Source organism: Myxine glutinosa, chromosome 1 (assembly GCF_964187855.1).
Source record: "Myxine glutinosa chromosome 1, kmMyxGlut1.1, whole genome shotgun sequence".
Taxonomy (NCBI): domain Eukaryota; kingdom Metazoa; phylum Chordata; class Myxini; order Myxiniformes; family Myxinidae; genus Myxine; species Myxine glutinosa.
In genome coordinates this window covers 281,445,453-281,467,050 of record NC_136261.1, presented here as the reverse complement: position 1 = coordinate 281,467,050, position 21,598 = coordinate 281,445,453, and the positions used below count along the sequence as shown (strand labels likewise).

Below are 21,598 nucleotides of genomic sequence, written 5' to 3'. Positions count from 1 at the left end.
AGTTACCAAATAATGCATTGCACATCCCATATTTCTATTTTTCTCCACAAGTGTATTTATTTGTCTTTGATTGGTCTGCAATCCTTGATCATGATTAATTATCATATCCCAACTTGGACTGAGATAAAAGTATTCTGTTGCTTTTTAATGTCTCCCTTTAATTCTTTGATCAGAATTAAGAGTTTGAGTGTGAGGAAATTTATATTTTTAATCTGTGCGAACTTTTTAAATAGCATTATGCTCATGAGTTTTCCCCAAGGATAAATTTGCTAAGCAATGTGTCCCTCTTCGCACATCTTGACAGGAAAGCCTTGCTCGGCTGCAGCGTGCCTTTGCTAGGAAGTGGGAATTCATCTTCATGCAAGCCGATGCACAGGCCAAGTATAAACGCTGCTCACCTTAATTCCTGCCTAGCGCTCCTTTTACTCTTCTCGTAATATCTCCCTGCATACCTCCCTCTTTTGGCTTTTGTTTCATTTCACCTTCCCCTCGACAAGTGCACATCACAGGCCTCTAACAGTTTTTTGTATGTTTTAAACTGTCGCCAAGTGTTTCAAGCGTTTAGTGCTATTCATTTTGATAATATATAAATACATTAAAACTCTGTGAAACCTCATGCAGTACTCTAAATTTGTGAAGTCTGTGAGAAAGGACTCATGATATATATTGATCACTGCAGCTCATGTTTTGGCATCACTCGTGGCCTCTGGTGCTTCACCAATAGCAGTTTGTTTGTTTGTTTGCTGGTGAAACTATCTGTCAAGCTCACAAATGTTTTATTGGGAGTATTTGGCACTCGTGACATGTAGACTGATGTTAGTTGCCTTCGCAATGGAAATTGCACTTTTGAGCCAAAAAGAAACCCAGAAGCCTAACCTGTTTGCCGAAGCTGCATTCATCCAGTACTTGCGTGAACCAAATGACTTGAGAGCATCACATTTCCTCCATGATAATTTTACTGGCAACCATGGGAAAATTCCAACCGAATAGACGAGCTGTTATCTGTCCAGAAATGTCGATTGGACATTTTTCCAATTGGATATAAGATAAAATAAATTCTCTATTTCACTGTAACCAACTTAATGTCTTGGTTATCTCCAATGCCTTTCTGAATGACCTTGTGTGAATGTCTATTTTTATTATAATTTTTTTGTTCTTAAGCAGGGTGGACAAGAAAAGGGACAAGATTGAAAGAAAGATACTTGACAGTCAAGAACGGGCTTTTTGGGATGTCCATAGACCCGTGGTAAGAATGCCACCATCACTTACTCTGCACAGTGGCTTAATGGTGATGAACTTGTGTTTACAATAACCATGGTTTGGGAATAAAAGCCTGACGTGGGAAATACATCGTCGGATATTTTATATTCGGATAAATGCAGATGGAACAGCAAGCCTAGTCTTTTCATAACGACTGTGTTCCATGATACAGCACTGCCTACTGATAAAAAGAGATGCCGAATTTATTCAGAAGGGTTCCCTCTTGGGATTGAAAATGCAGCTTAATAAACGCATTGAGCCTTGTTGCATCGAGAATGGCAGGACATGATGCAATGGAATATTTGCCTTTCATCTCGAGTTTCCTGAGTTTGTGATGACTTTGTTTCCTGCTTTCCCAAGAATTGGCAGCATCAAGTTGTTTTTTGCAGATCAACTTATTAATTTGGGTTAAATTTGAAGTCCCGCCGCTTTTCCTCTCCCCTTCCCCCCCCCCCCTCCCTTTTCTTTTTCATTGTTGAAAAGTCATTCATAAAAAAATATATTCCAAACTATGGTGTACAGTTCTGCATTTCTCTTTCCCAGCCTGGCTGCGTCAACACAACAGAAATGGACATCAAGAAGTCCTGTCGCATAAAGAACCCACACAGGACCAGAAAGGTGAGAACTGACCTCAATCCTCTTCCACAGATATGCCATACCATTATATTGTACATTTATTTACTTTTCTCAATTTTTGAAGTGCGCTTGGCCTCTTGTGCACTTAGCATGATGAGTTATTCTATTCCTGGCGGAGAGTTTGGGGTTCATGTTTTAAGACAAAGTTTGGGGTTCATGATGCATTTCATGGGGTCAATGCACAGCTGATGACTTGCTTGCAGTCTGTTGTGCCATTACTTTAAAGAAGATTCCCATCTTCTCTCTTGCATGCTTACCTCTGTTTGTCACGATTGTGGTGTTTAAACATAATGTCGTTCACGACCACCTATACAGGGCGCACTCAGATGACCAAGCGCAAGGAGATGACAACCATCAACCTCGAGTCAGCCGGTTATGTCTCGGATTCAGAGTTTGGTGTAAACAGGCCATTTAACCAATTACTAGTGAAACAGGACTTGAGGAACAATGTTTGTGACAGAAAACTAACGCTTTATTTACTATTTATACACTATGAACAAATTACTTTAAGCCTATGTCATATTAAGAAACATCATTTCACCAAAAGATGTCTGCACAATCTGATCTCTGAAACTAGGGTAGTAGTCACAGTATCGGGGTAAGTTGCAAAGTATCATGCACGTGTTGATTGACTTGATGGTGCATTGGGCATGGAGGTAGATGTAGCAAATTTAGACAAAGCAGTTTATAATGGACAAAGCATGGTCCATCAGTGTCGCACAATGCCGCTGATAAACGGTGCTTTGCTTAGCATAACTGTGCAAAGCGTACCTGTTCAGATCTTCAATGTCAGCGTAATGCAGTGACCACTTCCACCTTGGAGCAGGAAATCACAAGTGCAAACAGCCCAACAGAAGCTCACAAAACTACAGAAACAGCATGCCTGGACAAAGGATACCTCAGATAGCTGAGATGGGCTCCATTCCAATTAATGCTGAGCTTCCGAGAGCATTCTAGTCTCTGAGGGAGAGTTCCCTCCTTCCCTCCTTATCCCCCCCACACCTTCCCCCTCAGACCCCTCCCCTCCCACTCCCTGGGTAGGGTAATATTGCAAACCTGACATCTCTTCCCTGGTGTACTCCTTCCTTTATTTCACTGCCCTAACAGTAACACCACACATCGATATCTCCTTTCTTACTTTTTCTGTCCTTCAACATCCTATGTGTCTCGAGGTCATTTCTGTTGTCCCTCGCTTGGTAGGCACAGCTGTGTTCCTCAAGGCCAATTGCACAATTGCCGTGACGTCTATGAGATCAAGCTCGGTGAGGCATGCTCTTGCCTCCCGGGATTATCCAACCTACCATGGTCCATTTATATAACAATTATCAACCTTGTTCACATTTTGCTACTCTTTACTTAACTAACATCAGAAACACCAAAAATATTATACGACAAAAAGATAATAATTGTGCCTGTACTGAATTCTAAATTCCATAACAACAATAATTGCATTATCGACCATTTCAATTTATAAAAGCAAATCATTGTAATTATATACAGAAATTGTAATTGTATACAGAAAATATTTTTAATCGCAATTATTATATACAGAAATTCTTATTTTCCAAACAATATTTTATTTTTGCACATCTATTTTCCTTTCTCATTTTTTTGTTTCTCTACACATATTCAGTTCCATCTATGGAGGTTTGTAGTGTAACGTCACAAGGCCATGTGCCTTTGTTTATCTGCCAACTCATAGGTCAATAAGAATAAGAATTGACCGGAACCTTTGTTTATATCCACCATCTTGTTGGTCAAACTTGACCGGAGACTTTGTTTATATTCACCATCCTTTCGGTTAAACTTGACTGGAACTTTTGTATAAATCCACCATCTTGTAGGTCAAACTTGACCAAAACTTTTGCTTATTTCCACCATCCTTTAGGTTAAACTTGGCTGGAACGTTTGTTTTTTATATCCATCGAGATGATGGATATAAAAAACAAACGTTCCAGCCAAGTCTCCAGTTCCAGTTCTCCAGTCTCCAGTTCCAGCCTCTCACTTGATCGGAACACTGTCGTATCGTATTACCCAAATCGTTGCTGTAATTTACAATGCCTGAGACGTGTTCAGTACTACAGCAGGAAACCTTTAGAAATACGGCATGACAGACACAGAAGGAGAACAAAATTATACATACTATTGTAGCTGTTGCCGCTGAACATACACAATCGCCTTGCACCTGCCGGGGACGCAACCGGGGAGCGATCGCTGTGCCGGGCTCGCCCAGACCGCCCGGAGACGCTCAGTCTCGCCTTTCCCGGGCATGTCCAGACTCGCCTTTCCCGGGCTCGCCCAGACCGCCCGGAGACGCCCAGTCTCGCCTTTCCCGGGTATGTCCAGACTTGCCTTTCCCGGGCTCGCCCAGACCGCCCGGAGACGCTCAGTCTCGCCATTCCAGGGCATGTCCAGACTTGCCTTTCACAGGCTCGCCCGGGCACACCCACTCTCGCCGCGTTTGATTGCATATATATATTGCCGCCCGATAAACGGGCTTTTCAGAGTACCTGAGTTTGGTTTTGCTGAATAAAGAAACTCGGATGAATTCCCGTCTTTTGTCGCGTCAATCCTTTTAACTCGCGTAGGAGCACAGCTCCTTCATTGGTGACCCCCGACATGGACACGGCAGTAGCCCTTAAACTGCCTACCTTCTGGGAGGCTCACGCGGCGGTTTGGTTCGCACAGGCGGACTCCCAGTTTGCCCTGCGAGGCATTACCGCCGACGACACCCGCTTCCACCATGTGGTAGCGGCACTCGGCTCCGCCACCGCGGCCCGCGCCCTGGGCCTCCTCCAGCACCCGCCAGCCACTGACAAGTATGGCGGGATCAAGACGCTCCTCCTCGACGCATTCGACCTCTCACCGGCAGAACGCGCACGACGCCTGCTCGACCTGCCCGAGCTCGGCGACACGCGCCCGTCCGAGCGAATGGACTACATGCTCTCGCTGCTCAGTGAGCACTCCCCGGATTTTCTTTTCCGACAGCTGTTCCTCCGCCAGCTGCCTAGCCAGGTACGCCTCGCCCTGGCAGGCACGCAGATCACGGATCCCCGCGCCCTCGCCAGGGAAGCCGACAAGATCTCCTCGGCAGGCCAGCACATCGGGGCGGCTACCTGGAGCCCGCCGCCGTCTGAGGCGACACCCATGGCACCCGAGCGCCCAGTGCGGTTGGAGGCCGAACTGCCGGTGCAACTGGTGGCCGCCACGCTGCGCCGACCGCTCCCAACACGACGGCCGGGGCCTCCACCTGACCAGGCATGTTGTTATTACCACGCCAGGTTCGGACACAAGGCTCGGACATGCCGACCCCCGTGCACTTTCGGCAAGTCGGGAAATGGCCGGGCCGGCGTTCATTACCAGCCATGAGCGCCGGCCACTCGGGCAACTTGCTTTTTATCAAGGACAAAGCGTCCGGGCGGCGCTTCCTTTGTGACACCGGCGCCCAACTGAGTGTCATACCCGCCTCCGAGCAGGACAGGCAGACCGCCATTTGCGGCCCCTCCTTGGTCGCTGCCAACGGATCGGCCATCCGCACCTTCGGCCCGTGCAACGTCACCCTCTGCTTCGGCAACCAGCGCTTTAACTGGACCTTTGTGACGGCGAGCGTGCCCATGGCTTTGCTGGGCGCCGACTTCCTCTGCGCACATGGGCTGCTGGTCGACGTCAAACGGCGTCGCCTTGTCAACGCCGAGACTTTCAGCTCCCTGGCATGCACGATGAGCAGCTCCGCGCCGACCGAACTAGCATGCGCCCTCCCGGCGGCCAACAAGTTTGCTCGCCTGCTCGCAGAGTTCCCAGCCCTCACGTGGCCGACGTTTTCGGCCGTCGCAGTGAGACATGGTATCGAGCACCACATACCAACTACGGGCCCGCTGGTCTACGCCAGAGCCCGCCGCCTCGACCCGGCCAAGCTCGCTGTGGAAAAAGCCGAGTTCGACGCGTTGGAGCACCTCGGCATCGTGCGGCGCTCCGATAGCGCGTGGGCCTCGCCACTGCACATCGTGCCGAAGCCGGGGGGCGGTTGGCGCCCATGTGGTGACTACCGCCGCCTCAACGACATTACCTCCCCCGACAGGTATCCGGTCCCGCACATCCAGGACTTTTCCGCCCGTTTGGCGGGGCGGGTCATTTTCTCGAAAGTTGACCTAATACGGGGATACCACCAGGTACCTGTCAGGCCGGCCGACATCCCGAAAACGGCCGTCATCATGCCGTTCGGCTTGTTCGAATTCTTGAGAATGCCGTTTGGCCTCAAGAACGCGGCCCAGGCGTTCCAACGCTTGATGGACGGCATGCTGCGCGACCTGCCTTTTCTCTTCATCTACCTGGACGACATCCTCGTCGCCAGCACGTCCTGGGCCGAGCACCTCCTCCACCTCCGAACACTGTTCGAGCGCCTCAGCGAGCATGGCTTAATCGTCAACCCGGCCAAATGCCACTTCGGCACGACGGCCGTTGACTTTTTGGGCCACCACATCACCAGAAATGGGGCCGTGCCGCTGCCAGCCAAGGTCGAGGCCACCACCGAATTCCCGCGTCCCCGCTCCATCAAGGCCCTGCAGGAGTTCCTCGGCATGGTGAATTTCTACCACCGTTTAGTGCCCCGCGCTGCTCAGCTCATGCGGCCCCTTTACGAAGCCCTCCGGGGCAAGCCGGCCAAGCATGACGTCATCTGGTCCGCAGCCATGGACGCGGCATTCACAGGCGCAAAGCTGGCCCTCGCCGACGCAACACTGCTGGCTCACCCGGTGCTCGACGCTCCAATCGCCCTCACTACGGACGCCTCCGACTACGCGGTGGGCGCCGTACACGAACAATGGGTGAACGGAGTTTGGCAGCCACTCGCTTTTTTTAGCCGGCAACTCCGGCCGAACGAGCTAAAATATAGCACTTTTGACCGCGAGCTCCTCGGTCTATAACTGGCCGTTCGCCATTTCCGCCACCTCCTGGAGGGCCGCCCGTTCACGGCTTTCGTCGACCACAAGCCGTTGGTTTACGCGATGGCCAAAGTCACGGAGCCGTGGTCGGCCCGCCAGCAGCGCCACCTCCCCGCCGTGTTGGAATTTACCACGGACATCCGACAAGTCGCCGGAAAAGACAACGCCGTGGCCGACTGTCTTTCTCGGGCCAGCGCGAACGCGGTCCACCTCGGAGTGGACTTCGCGCTTATGGCGGCCGACCAGACCACCGACACCACGGTGCAAGCCCTCCGGGCGGCGGACACGGGCCTCTGCCTGGCCGACGTCCCCTTCGCGGACACTGTCCTGCTCTGCGACGTCTCCCAAGGCCAGCCTCGCCCCGTCTTGCCCGTTACCTGGCAGCGCCACGTTTTCGCCTCCCTCCACGGCCTTTCCCACCCGGGCCGGAAAGCTTCCCAGAAGCTGGTGTCGGCGCGTTTCATCTGGCATGGACTTCGACGGGACGTCCGCGATTGGGCCAACGCCTGCATGGCCTGCCAGCGGGCCAAGGTCCACCGCCACACCCAGGCCCCGCTGGCACCTTTCACCGTGCCTGAACGGCATTTCGACCACGTCAACGTGGACCTGGTGGGCCCCCTTCCCCCATCACAAGGTTTCACACACCTGCTCACCATGGTGGACAGGACCACCAGGTGGCCGGAGGCCGTTCCCCTCGTTTCCACCACCACCGCCGACGTGGCGCAGGCTTTCATCGCCACCTGGGTCGCCCGCTTCGGCGCACCGGCGGACATCTCTTCGGACCGCGGTCCGCAGTTCACCTCCGAGCTGTGGGGCGCGGTCGCCCGCAACCTGGGGGGTCAAGCTCCACCGTACCACGGCCTACCACCCTCAAGCCAATGGGTTGTGCGAGCATTTTCACCGCTCCATGAAGGCCGCGCTCATGTCCGGCCTTCAGGACGGCGGTTGGGCAGACCGGTTGCCGTGGGTCCTTTTGGGCCTCTGCACGGCCCCCAAGGTGGACCTCCAGGCGTTCACCGCCGAGCTCGTCTACGGCCAGCCGCTACGCGTCCCGGGCGAGTTTGTGCCCGACGCTACTAGTCCCTGGTCCGCAGCTCGCCAGCGCTCGGACCTCCAAGAGGCCGCCCGACGGTTTGCCCCCATGCCAACGTCCCACCACGGTCGCCCCCATTCCTACGTCCCCCCAGCGCTTCGCACAGCGGAGTACGTTTTTGTGCGTCATGACGCACACCGCGGGCCACTCCGGCCGCCGTATGACGGACCCTTCCGGGTCCTGTGACGGGACGACAAGTCTTTCGTCATCGACGTCGGCGGCAGGTCGGACCGGATTTCGGTGGACCGCCTCAAGCCGGCGCACATGGACGTTGACCAACCACCACGGTTGGCCCTTCCTCCACGGCGAGGCCGCCCCCCGTCCACGGTTCCCCCCGCTCGACCACACACCACCACACCGGACCCCCCCCTCCCACGACCCTCCAGAGGTCGCTTCGGCCAGGTCATCAGGACCCCCCTTAAATTGACCCTGCCGGTGCAAGTCGATTCTGGGGGGGCACGTGTCGCGGTTGCCGCTGAAGATACACAATCGCCTTGCACCTGCCGGGGACGCAACCGGGGAGCGATCGCTGTGCCGGGCTCGCCCAGACTGCCCGAAGACGCTCAGTCTCGCCTTTCCCGGGCATGTCCAGACTCGCCTTTCCCGGGCTCGCCCAGACCGCCTGGAGACGCCCAGTCTCGCCTTTCCCGGGCATGTCCAGACCTGCCTTTCCCGGGCTCGCCCAGACCGCCCGGAGACGCTCAGTCTCGCCGTTCCCGGGCATGTCCAGACTTGCCTTTCCCGGGCTCGCCCGGGCCGCCCGGGCATGCCCACTCTCGCCGCGTTTGATTGCATATATATATTGCCGCCCGATAAACGGGCTTTTCAGAGTACCCGAGTTTGGTTTTGCTGAATAAAGAAACTCGGATGAATTCCCGTCTTTTGTCGCGTCAATCCTTTTAACTCGCGTAGGAGCACAGCTCCTTCACAATAATACTTCTTGAAGCAATAGAAAAATATAAAATAGTACATGGAAGGCACACGCATACTTCTGTCTGTCTTCTCCCGACTCCTCTCCGGCCTTGCTCCCCCAGCTCTGTCTGTGCTCTGTCCCCCAAATATTCCTACAGGTCGCACAAGATCTGCCAGCAACCCTCTTATGGTGAAACTGCTAAAATCAAGACTCTCTATTCACCTTCACTCCTTCATTCCTCTTTTTTTCCCGCCACTGGAACAAACTCCTCACTCTCTTCAATCCCACTCCTCCCTCCAGCTCTTTAAAACAGCTGTTCACCACCATCTCCCCCATCCAAAACCTTGATCTTTTCTACCCCTGATAATTCACCCCAGATCCACTTTTTTGAAATACCGACTTCTTTCCTGGAAGTCCTAGCAGTGTCCATGTGTTTTTTTTTTTTACCCCTACCCCCACCCCTTCCCATGCCTCCTCCCCCCCAAGCCCTCTCCCTCCCACAGATCTCCCAATGTCCCTGCTCTCAAATGTTGTACTTGTGTGCTTCCCTCTCTCTCCACATCTTGTCTCCTGCTCCCTTTATCATATGTTTTATGTTCTACGTGTCAGTTTGTCTTTTTGTGATCAATGTTAGCTCTTTCATGAGCCTCGATCTTGTATACAAGAAAACAACAACAAAAAAAACAACAATCGTACCACAGGCAGGACGACGGCCATAAGAATATGTTATAAAAGATCCTTATTTTGCATGTTTTACTTCATTTTACATCCTCATTGATATTCATAACTATATATATGCAATATGCTTGTGAAATGCCTGGTGGGGGGTATGAGATACGCTATTATTATTGCCAAATTTATGTCCAGCATTTATTTCAAGTACTTATGGTTATTCCCTTTATCTACAGTACTTTCTCCAGTACTTTGTAGTAATGTAATGCAGACATTTCGCTGTAATGCAGAGGACAAGTAGTTCACTGCAAAAACTACTTGAGAAAAAATACTGTTAAAATACTATAGTATTCTGAATACTGTTCTTGATTGCTGGTGTAACATTACTCCAGTATACTCCAATATACTCTGATTGCTGGTGTAACATTACTCCAGTATACTCCAATATACTCTGATTGCTACTGCACCATTACACCAGTATGCTCCAATATGCTCTGATTGCTACTGCACCATTGCTCCAGTGTACTCTGCTGGTGTAACATTACTCCAGTCTGCTCCAGTATGCTCTGATTGCTGCTGTAGCCATTACTCTAGTTGCTACTGGAATCTTTACTCCAGTTTATATCGGATCACCCACATAACCCATATGACCAAAAAATAGGTGATCTTGTAGGTCAAACAAATCAATCTGAGAAATCCAAAAAAGAAGAAGCATTAAACTGCCAACACTGTGGATCAAAATTACAAGAACTTTGAATGTCCCACACTCATGGATCACTACAATGTATGGAAACTGTACAAAATTGACCTAAAATACATAATTGACCTAATGGAAGACAATTTAACTTTGGAGCTCGACACTGATACATCAGTCGGAATTAACAATTCAGCTCAGATGTTCAAATATGACAACAATATCCCAAGCAATCAACAAGTCTGGACTGTACGGTAAGGTGGCAAGAAAAAAAGCCATTACTCAAAAAAGCCCACCTTGAGTCCCGTTTGAGGTATACAAAAAGCTACTCCGGAGATTCTGAAGCCATGTGGCAAAAGGTTTTGTGGTCTAATTAAACCAACATGGAACTTTTTGGCCTAAATGCAAAACTTTACATTTGGCACAAACTCGACACAGCACATCACCCAAAGAACACCATCCCTACTGTGAGGTATGGTGGTGGCAGCATCATGTTATGGGGATGTTTCTCATCAGCAGGGACTGGGACACTTGTCAGGATAGAAGGGAAATTGGATGGAGCAAAATACAGAAAAATCCAAGAGGAAGATCTGCTGCCCTCTGCAAGAAAGCTGAAATTGGGACAGAAGTTCACCTTTCAGCATGAGAACGACCAGAAGCACACAGCCAAAGCTACACTGGAGTGGCAAAGGAACAAAAAGATAAATGTCCATGAGTGGCCCAGTCAGAGCCCCGACCTAAATCCAATCAAAAATCTGTGGCATGACTTGAAGATTGCTGTCTATCAACGCTCCCCACGCAACTTGACTGAGCGTTGATCTTCACCAAAATGTAATTATTTTGTCCGTATCGCACACCCAACCTCTCCACCAAATTTCGTCCGAATCTGTCCACAACCTTTTGAGATAACCTGCTCACAAACAGACAAGCAAACAGGCAGGAGTGAAAATAAGCTCTCTGGCCCACCCCACCCTAAAATCAACATGAGATACAATACAAGAGATACAATCTTGCAACAATATAAGAGCTTGAAAAACGAATTGTCATACAAATACTTAGGGGAGAAGAGGACTACCACATCTGGCACAACATGTGCAGGGCAATTTGGAGGAATATCTCCGCAGGACGTAATTAATCCTGGAAACAAACTTCATCTTGATGAGCAAAATCAAAACTCAAAACCAGCAAGCAGTGCCAGGGTTCCAATACAGCTGCAGTACAGTATATTGTCACAGTCAGAAAGCCATAAACTGGATTCAGAAACGAGGAAATTGCTTACTGTCCCCAAAATATTCCACAAAAAGCAGGGACTCCCAAAACAAATTCTGCTGAGACATGAAGGAGGTGACAGTCTGATGGAATCGGCACAACAACCAGATTGAATCTTATACAACAAGACAACTAAGATTGGTCACATATTAAAAGCTCCTACAGATCATCCAATATAGTTTGTCCATGTGTATGAAGGAAGCAAACCTGGTGCTGTAATCATACCTCACCTTGCCGGAAACTACCAAGAACAAGTACGATAGTAAAATGTAACACCGGCGAAAGAAATTGCAGGAAACGCAGCCCCAACAAAATATAAAATGAGGCAAAAGAACAAGTACAAAACAATATGCAAACAAAATGTATCAAAATCTGGAGAATGACAAAATGATAGGATGACTTATTTAAATAAATAAAAAATAACTATGGTACTCATACTGGAAATAGATAGAGGCATTTAAGTGGCTAAGAAAAGAGCAGCTTAGTTTCGAGAATGAGTAAAAACGGTCTTAAAGATTCTCAGGAGTATTGGGGATCTTAAGGGTATTCAGGGTCTTGGGGTTCTTAAGAATCTTCGGGGTATGTGTCTTAAGGGGTCTAGTCTTCCAACACTTCCAAAGTGTTGGAAGGGTCTTAAAAGGACTAAAAGAGTAAAAGGACGAAACGGACTGGTTCCCTCTCTGCCCCACCCCAACTCTCTGTCCTCCCCTACCCCTTTCTTTCCCTTCTACAAAGCAAGAGGGCATTAATGACATTGACACACACACACACACACACACACACACACACACACACACACACACACATACACACACACACACACGCACACACACGCACATACACACGTCATACACACGTTACGCACATGCACGTCACACACACACACACATCACACATGTTACACACACCTTCGGTGTCCGGCGATACTGCCATGCAGCGCATGCCGCATCGAGACTGTATTGGGAGGGAGAGGTGTACAATAATTGATTGATTAATTGCATAATTAAAATCAATAAACATTAATCATATAATATTTTCTTAATCAATTGGCTCATAGCATACCTAAAGCACCAGTGCTTCATCCGAAGCTGTAACTTTTCGAAAATTAATTAAATAAGTCATTAATCGAGAATATTAAATAATTAATTGATTAATTGATTAATCAATAAATCCAAAATATCCTTAATAGCCACATTACTTGGTCACTGCCATGTCCAAATATTAGCTTCCTAGCTCAAAAAGTGCCTGAGATATTGCCCAGATGAGAATGCTATTCAAATTTCAAGTCAATCGGATAAAAATTGAGGATTTCAGAAATTTGAAATGGTTGTTGACCTTTGGCCTATGTTGACCTTGTGACCTATGTTGATCAAAAATCGTGGTTGAATTCAATTCGCTAATATGTTAATCTTATTCAAATTTCAATTCAATCAGATGAAAATTGAGGATTTTAGAAATTCGAAAAAAAGTGGATGACTATGTTAATCTTTTGACCTTTTGATCTCAAAAATATATAGGATTTTGTCAGACCACGAACTCTACAATTTGGAGAAGTTTTGTGAAGATCGGTTTAAAATTGTGACCTGTACACAAGTATAAGGGAGCGGACAGACAAACAAACACACACACACACAAACCGGAGTGATTAACAAACTTGTTAAAAAAAAAAATCCGAGTAACAAACAAGAAAACAAACAAACAAATGAAAAATCACTCATAGAGCGACACTTGGCAAAACAGAACAAAGTAGAATGGCACTCGGTAGCGCGTCCTTTTGACCTCACAAATAATTGGTGGTTGAATTATGTGACCTGATATGTAAATCAACTTCAAATTAAGTTAATCGGATGAAAATTGACAATTTTAGAAATTTGGCCTATGTTGACCTTTTAGCCTATGTTAACCTAAAAAATAGTCGGTGGTTGGTTTCAGTAAGCTGATATGCAAATCCTATTCAGATTTCAAGTCAATCGGATGAAAATTGAGGATTTTAGAAGTTTGAGAAAAGTGGTTTACCTTTGGCCGATGTTGACCTTATGACCGATGTTGATCTCAAAAATAATTGGTGGTTGAATTCAGTTAGCCGATATGTAAATCCTTGCAGTGTCCATATGTTTTATACCTCTCCCACCTCCCCCGAAGCCCTCTCCCTCCCACAGTTCTCTCGATGTCACTGCTCTCAAATGTGTTGTGTTTGTGTCCTTCCCCCTCTCTCCCATCTTGTCTACCGCTCCCCTTATTTTGTGTTTTATGTGTCGGTTTGTGTCGGTTTGACTTTTTGTGTGATTAATGTTTGCTCTTTCACGAGCCTCGATCTTGTATACAAAAAAAAAAAAAAAAAATCCTTTTCAAATTTCAAGTCAATTGGATGAAGATTGAGGATTTTAGAAATTTCAAAAGGGTGGTTGACCTTTGGCCTACGTTGACCTTAAGACCAATGTTGATCTCAAAAATAATTGGTGGTTGAATTCAGTTCGCTTATCTGAAAATCCTATTCAAATTTCAAGTCAATCGGATGAAAATTGAGGATTTTAGAAACTTGAAAAAAGTGGTTGACCTTTTGCCTATGTTGACCCTTTGGCCAATGCTGATCTCAAAAATAGTTGGGGGTTGAATCCAGTTAGCCGATATGTAAATCCTTTTCAAATTTCAAGTCAATCGGCTGAAAATTGAAGATTTTAGAAATTCGAAAAAGGTGGTTGACCTTTGGCCTATGTTGACCTTTTGGCCTACGCTGGTCTCAAAAATAGTTGGTGGTTGAATTCAGTTAGCCGATATGTAAATCTTATTCAAATTTAAAGTGAATCGGATGAAAATTGACGATTTTAGAAATTCGAAAAAAAGTGGTTGACCTTTGGCCTATGTTGACATTTTGGCCTACGCTGAACTCAAAAATAGTTGAAGTTTAATTCAGTCAGCCAATATGTAAATCCTATTCAATTTCAAGTCAATCGGATGAAAATTGAGGATTTTAGAATTTGAAAAATAGTGGTTGACCTTTTGCCTATGTTGACCTTTTGACCTCAAAAATATATAGGATTTTGTCGGACCACAAACTCTACCATTTGGTGAAGTTTCGTGAAGATTGGTTTAAAATTGTGACCTCTAGGCATAAAGTATAAGTGAGCGGACACACAATCAAACAAACACACAAACCAAACATACACAATCAAACAAAACATTTGAATCAACATACTTGCAAAAAAAAAACAAAAACATTTTGCCAAGTAACAAACACAAACTGGAGTGAAAACTGAGTACTCCCTTTCAGCCTGCGTCATGCAGCACCTGGAGATGGCATGGGGAAGGAGCTGTGTACAAGAAATAAAGGGGTCAGGAATGTAGAGCTGAAGTAGGACATGAAGATAACTTGGAAAATTAATAAAATCGACGTTGTATCAATAACAGTGGGAACAACTGGATTGATGAGAAAAAACCTCCAAGTATTTCAAAGGAAAACTAGGAATTATTAATTGAGGAAAAACTAGAAGCTGTGTCCGATTTGGAGAGAGTCTTAATTAACCTTTGATATTGTGATGATGATGATGATGATGATATGATGATGATATGATGTGCCTATTAGGAATAATGCCATGCACTGGCTATATGAACAATTCTGCATTGGAAGCATATGAAAGCTTGCACTCCAATGAGACAAAAAAGCTAAAACCTGAAGAATACCTGGAAAAGCAATTTGTGTATCATTTTTAGAATTTGGTATCGTCGTACATACAGGCTTAGTAATAAACTAGAACATCACTCGGTAGAGCACATACCTCCGCCAGGCTGAACAGTTTGTTTTGTATTCCACTGATAGGCCGGATCTGCATCCGGACCAGAAACAAAATCTAATCAGCTTGTTCTTATCACCTACCCAACTCATCCACCAAGTTTTGTCATAATCCGTCCAAAACGTTTTGTAATATCGTGCTATATATCATTATTGGTCCATATCTCAATGGCGAAAAATAACCAAAAAAAATCTCATGTCTGGATCCAGATCTTCACCAAAAATTGAATTAGTTCATCCTTGTCACACACCCAACCTGAATCGATTCATAACGTTTTGAGATATCCTGCTCACAGACAGACAAACAGACAGGAGTGAAAACATTTTCTCCTTCCACCTTCAGTGGTGGGGTAGAAATAGTCCAAGTAAACTTGAAGCACCCTTGTAGTAAATTTCAGTACCACATCCCAATGATGGATTAACAGCAACTGCATCCACTCTCGGTTTATCTGGATGGGATCAGATGGACCATGTCATTCAATCCAGGCAAGTCTCCTGTTATCAACTTGTCTCTCTGTAAGAAGTCTAGTACTTTCTTGTACTAGACTTGGACTTTCTTGACCAACCCCTGGAACAAATTAGCCTTCAAACTTCTGGACCTAACCATCAGCTATGACCTTTCATGAGCAGACAATATATTATATGAAATTTGGTCTCCAAAGCCAGCTGTAGGTTCAGTATTCACCACCTTGTCATTCCTTGACATATCTGAACTGCTCAATATAGTACTGCCTTCAACCACTTTATACTTCTCATTATTGGACGATGTGGAGTACAACGCGCTCAACATCATTTGAATCTCTCACAAAGCAGTAGATCCATAGGGCCTTGTTTTCTCCCGCCTCTCTTATGGTCTCATCCCCCCCTGCTCGTTCTACCTCTGACGCTTCTGGAAGCATACATTGTCCCTACAAAAAGCAAAGCAATTTACTTTATCTTATCTAATAATCAGTTGACATGATCGTGTTCTCATCTGAGCTTCTGGTTCATGATGCAGGGAGCCCATGTTCTAATCCCATGGAGGCACATGTGTTTATCCATTGTATCCTAATGGCCTTGTAGTTCATGTAAAACTATATTAATGTCTCCTCTTCTCATATCCTTGTCATATACAGTCATGTGAAAAAGTAAGTACACCCCATGTAAAGTTTTGACTTTTTCAACATATTTCAACACACAGCTATTTGATCTTCATTTCAAAAATATTGATAGATAACGGTGATATAATATAGCAAATATCATGAAACATTTACATTTTGTAGTCCATTGTATAATTTAAATAAACATAAATGCAAATTTCGCATGTGGAAAAAGTAAGTACACCCTTGGCTCTAATAGGTGGTATTGCCCCCTTTGGCAGAAACAACCTCAAGTAGGCGTTTCTTATAACTGTCTACCAGTCTGTGACATCGACTGGGAGAAATTTTTGCCCACTCCTCCATGCAGAATTCTTTCAGCTGTGCGATGCTTGAGGGATTTCTTGCATGCACAGCTCGTTTCAAATCCCCCCACAACATTTCGATGGGATTTAGATCCGGACTTTGACTTGGCCATTCCAGAACCCTCCATTTCTTTCTTTTCAGCCATTCCTTGGTGGATTTACTGGTATGTTTAGGGTCATTGTCATGTTGTAAGGTCCACCTTCGGTTGAACTTCAACTCTCCGACAGATGGCCTCACATTATCCTCAAGCACCCTCTGGTACAATGAAGAATTCATTGTGGATTCTATGATGGTGAGCTGCCCAGGCCCTGATGCAGCAAAGCTGCCCCAAACCATAATATTTCCACCACCATGCTTTGCAGTTGGTATCAGGTTCTTGTGGTCAGATGCTGTGTTTGGTTTTCGCCAAACATGTCTTCTGGTACTGTGGCCAAATAGCTCTACCTTTGACTCATCTGTCCAGAGCACATTGTTCCAGAAGTGCTGGTCTTTGCCGAGGTGTTCATTGGCAAACTTTAGTCTTGCCCTGATGTTCTTTCTGGACAGCAAAGATTTCCTCCTGGCACACCTCCCATGTAGATCAAATTTGTGCAGCCTCTTTCTAATGGTAGACTCGTGCACTTTGACATCAACAGTGGCAAGAGCTACCTGTAGGTCCCGTGATGACATTCTGGGGTCCTTAGAGACTTCTTTCAGCATCTTGCGGTCTGCTCTCGGGCTGAACTTGCTGGGGCGGCCTGGCCTGAACAAGTTGGCAGATGTTTGGAATCTTCTCCACTTATAGATGATCTTCCGGACAGTCGAATGATTGATTTCAAATTGTTTGGAGATCTTTTTAAATCCCTTTCCAGAGTCGTAGGCATCTATAACCTTCTTTCTGAAGGCCTCAGAGAGCTCTTTTGATCTCGGCATGGTGACGCCGCACACTTCAACAACAAAGAGCAAACCAAACTAAATGTCTGAGGTTTAAATAAGACAGGTTCCTCCAAGATCCTCTCTAGCGATGTTCTAATCATTTGCACCTGAGCTGGTGCACCTGATTCTAATTTTAGGTATTTGAAGTAGTGATAAATGTAGGGGTGTACTTACTTTTTCCACATGCGAAATTTGCATTTATGTTTATTTAAATTATACAATGGACTACAAAATGTAAATGTTTCATGATATTTGTTATATTATATCACCTTTATCTATCAATATTGTTGAAATGAAGATCAAATAGCTGCATACAGTGCACTTTGCTTGGGGTCAAAGTCAAAGTCAAAGTCAAAAAGTCAAAACTTTACATGGGGTGTACTTACTTTTTCACTTGACTGTATATGATATATAGACATGTTCCTCCCTTACATCAATGTAGAAAAAGATAATTATCCATTTCTTTCTTCTTCTTTTTTTTTGATTATGTAACCTCTCAATGTTTCCCTTTTCTATTCTCACCCACATCCCTGTTACTTTTTCCCAATTTTACAAGACTTTCTTCAGACAGACAAATTTTGCTCATTTTCTCCTCTCAACCACCTCCTCTTCTGCTTATGTAACATGTCAATATCTGACTTTTCAAACTGTGAGCGCACCTTAAACAAACAGTACGAGCACATGTGAAAGTTTCCTCCTTTAAATTAACCAGTAATTATATAAAGAGCCATGGTCCTGCACGCAATAAGGAGCTCCGCTCCAGGAGTCAATACTGTGTGTATGATTTCAATGAAATGATACATTGTACTTTTTGCCATTTGTGCATGCTGCATTTATCCCTGTAGCAATGTGTCCTTTACCATACTTCACAGTCAGTATACGGACTGCAGAGTGACTCGCGGCACCCGAGCCCCACGCACTCAACCACACGCGATGCACAGCCACCCACAGAGGAGGAACTCAAACGGCAGGTATGAAAGCACAGATTGAGCTTTAGATTGAATAGGATGATTGAAGTGATTTGGTACAGTGCTTGTCTATCTGAAAAGCATTGGTGGTTTCGAGACGGGGAGATTCTAAGATAGACATGTTATGTTAATTAAAGGGACCTGATGTCCAGAAATCAATTTTTACCCAAAGTTTTTTTTTTTTTCTTTTTCTTAATTCTTTCACCAGATTTGGTGTCATAATGGTTATAGTGTTTTGCTCTGAGTCTGAGAGGTCGATTTGATTTCCACTCTGGCCAAGTCACATGAACACCTTTTAAAATGGTATGTGCAGCCTCCTTGCAGGATTCCCAGCTTTTAGAGCATATATCACAGATAAACCCCTGAGGTTTAGATCCACAGAAAGGAGGAAATCCTCCTTGTTTGCATGTGGAGAGAAAGGAAACGCCATCATTATGGCATCACTGGTACCCAGAATATTTTGGGAAGTGACGTCACTTCAGGTGATACTTCAGTATTTGGAATGACAGTGTCGTCACGCCTATTGATATTGAGGTCAAATGTCAACATCGGCCAAAGGTCAACAACTTAGGTCGGATTTCTAAAATCCTCAATTTTCATCCTATTGACTTGAAATTTGAACAGGATTTTCGTATCACGTCACTGATTCCAACCACTAATTACCCTCGCCGGAGGAGAGGGTATTGCATTTGAGTCTGTTTGTTTGTTTGTCTGTCTGTCTTTTGTCTGTTTGTTTGTCTGCACGGAATAAATATGATTTTCTCTGCAACCGTTGGTCCGATTGACAGGGAATTTTCACCATAGGTGCAACTCCACCTGTATAATTTTTTTAAATAATAAGTATGATGTCATAGGTCACGTGGTTCGGCCGCCATCTTGGTAAAAACCGAAAAAAATTGCACCTCTATATCTCCGAAAGCGCTGAATATAAAAAATTGAGACATGGCTCATTGTAAAGAACTCTCCATGGGGAATAAAATATGTTAATGATGATGTCATAGGTCCCTCCATTATGACATCATAATTCGACAAGTACAAAACTTCATCCGATCAAGATTAAATTTCTTGAGCGTCATGTCGGCATAAATTGGCGGAGAAAAAAATGATGACGGCATCGGTCACGTGGTTCGGCCGCCATATTTGTTTTAACACAAAAGCCTTAAAACCATTGAAAACACATCCTGGCGTGGGTCAGCAATCTCTTTCTAGTTATTTTTGAAGTCAAAAGGTCAACATACGCCCACTTTCTAAAGAGTAAATTTTCATCCAATTGACTTTAAATTTTAAAACGATTTGCATAGCATGTCGTTGAGTTCAACCACCAATTCATTTTTAGGTCAACATAGGCCAAAAAGTCAACATGGGCCAAAGGTCAACAACTTGGGTGGGATTTCTAAAATCTTCAATTTTCATCCGATTGACTTGAAATGTGAAGAGGATTTGCATATTTGGTCGTTGAAGTCGATCACTAATTATTTTTTAAGGTCAAATTTGTTTTCGGTGTTTTGCAAGTATCGCAATCTGCACGACGTCTTTCTTGTGTATTTTTCTTTATTTTTACTATGATCTTGGCTAATGGAGGATTTTGCACATAAATCACAATCATGCTGGACAAAGTTATTGGTGCATTAATTACAATTATGAGATTTCAACTTGTGTTCCTTGTGTCATGAGCCAGAGATTCAGATGGGAACATTTGCTTGCAATTTTTGGCTTTACAGTAATTTGTGAAAGAAAAATAAAGACCGTCTCAGTGCAAACCCACCTAGTTCTCTTGCACTTTTTACGTGTGCACTGTTGTGCTCCTAATGGCCTTTTAGTTCATGTAACACTATATTAATGTCTCATCGTTTCTTTGTCCTGCGTGTGATATACGCACATCTCTGTAAGCCTTAGATCATTGTAGAGAAATATTATTATCCATTTCTTTTTCTTTGAATATATGTCCTCTTGATATGTCCCTTTTCTTCCAACACACATCCCCAGCTACATTCGTATTCTTTATGAACTTGAATGTATGCCATTTGATTTCCAATGTGCAACTGATTCATTGCCAGGCCCTGTTATAATTCATTGAGCTACAGAGGAACAAAATATTGCTTCTCCATGTGTTTTTTCTTGTTGTTTTTTTAAAGATAAAATTTGTCAAAATAGGTGTTTGTATATTTCTCCAGTTCGAATATACTGTATTTGTGTATATGTGTCACATTTCTGCATCTCCATCACTGAAGTCACTATACATGGTTTTTAAACGTTTTTCTTCTTTAGTTTATTGTAGCTCAAATATTTTGATTATAAGTGTTTCTGTAATGTGATCATGTTTAGAATGTCTTTAAATACATTATTGGCTCATGTTCAATGTAACATTGTAACATGTAACAGGCCTCAATGAAAGTCAGGTTTCATTCCTCTTTTTTTTTCTCGCCTGTGGAACCAACTTCCACATTCTTTTCAATCTCCTTTTTCCCTCCAGGTCTTAAACAGCTCTTCACCACCATCTCAGATTATCCCCCATCCAAAGGCATGATCCTTTATAGCCCCATTAACCGTCGCAAGCCCACCTCCCTCTTTCCAAATTTCCAGTTATTCCTTCCTGAGCGTTTGCTTTTATATCATCTTGTGCATCCTATGTGTCTTCCCCTACCTCTAATTCTTCCCCACATCCCTTATTTGTCCAAGTCTATCTCTATTTTGTCCCTCAACCTTGCTGCTGGTGTTTGACTTGTGCATCCAATAACTGCACAGAACAGCATCATTTATGTGTTGTGGTTGGATGAGGCTTTTCTATGACATGATAAAAATTGTGAACTGACATCTTGTTCTTGCCTACCTGTCCATAAATCTAGGTCTTTCCTGAGGGAAATGTGGAATTGGTACTAAAATTATCTCTAGAAACATAAATTAGAACGGCACTCAAAAGGCTGAATGGTTTACGTTTTGTATCCCACTGATAGGCTCGACCTGCATCCTGACCTGAACCAAAATCGAATTGGCTTTTTCTTGTCA

General features: G+C 45.0%; 1 protein-coding gene across 2 annotated transcripts in view; it reads left to right on the top strand.

Annotated features, from left to right (window-relative positions):
* The window catches only part of LOC137438257 (regulator of G-protein signaling 7), a 392,979-nt gene that overhangs the window by 316,647 nt on the left and 54,734 nt on the right, over positions 1–21,598 (top strand). The window contains exons 7-10 of one of the 2 annotated variants that reach the window (XM_068133364.2): positions 305–381; positions 1,162–1,246; positions 1,804–1,878; positions 18,497–18,595. In XM_068133364.2, the coding sequence (XP_067989465.1) occupies positions 305–381; positions 1,162–1,246; positions 1,804–1,878; positions 18,497–18,595 (336 nt within the window). The remainder of the gene's footprint in view (positions 1–304; positions 382–1,161; positions 1,247–1,803; positions 1,879–18,496; positions 18,596–21,598) is intronic. The other variant, XM_068133373.2, reaches the window with a different exon arrangement.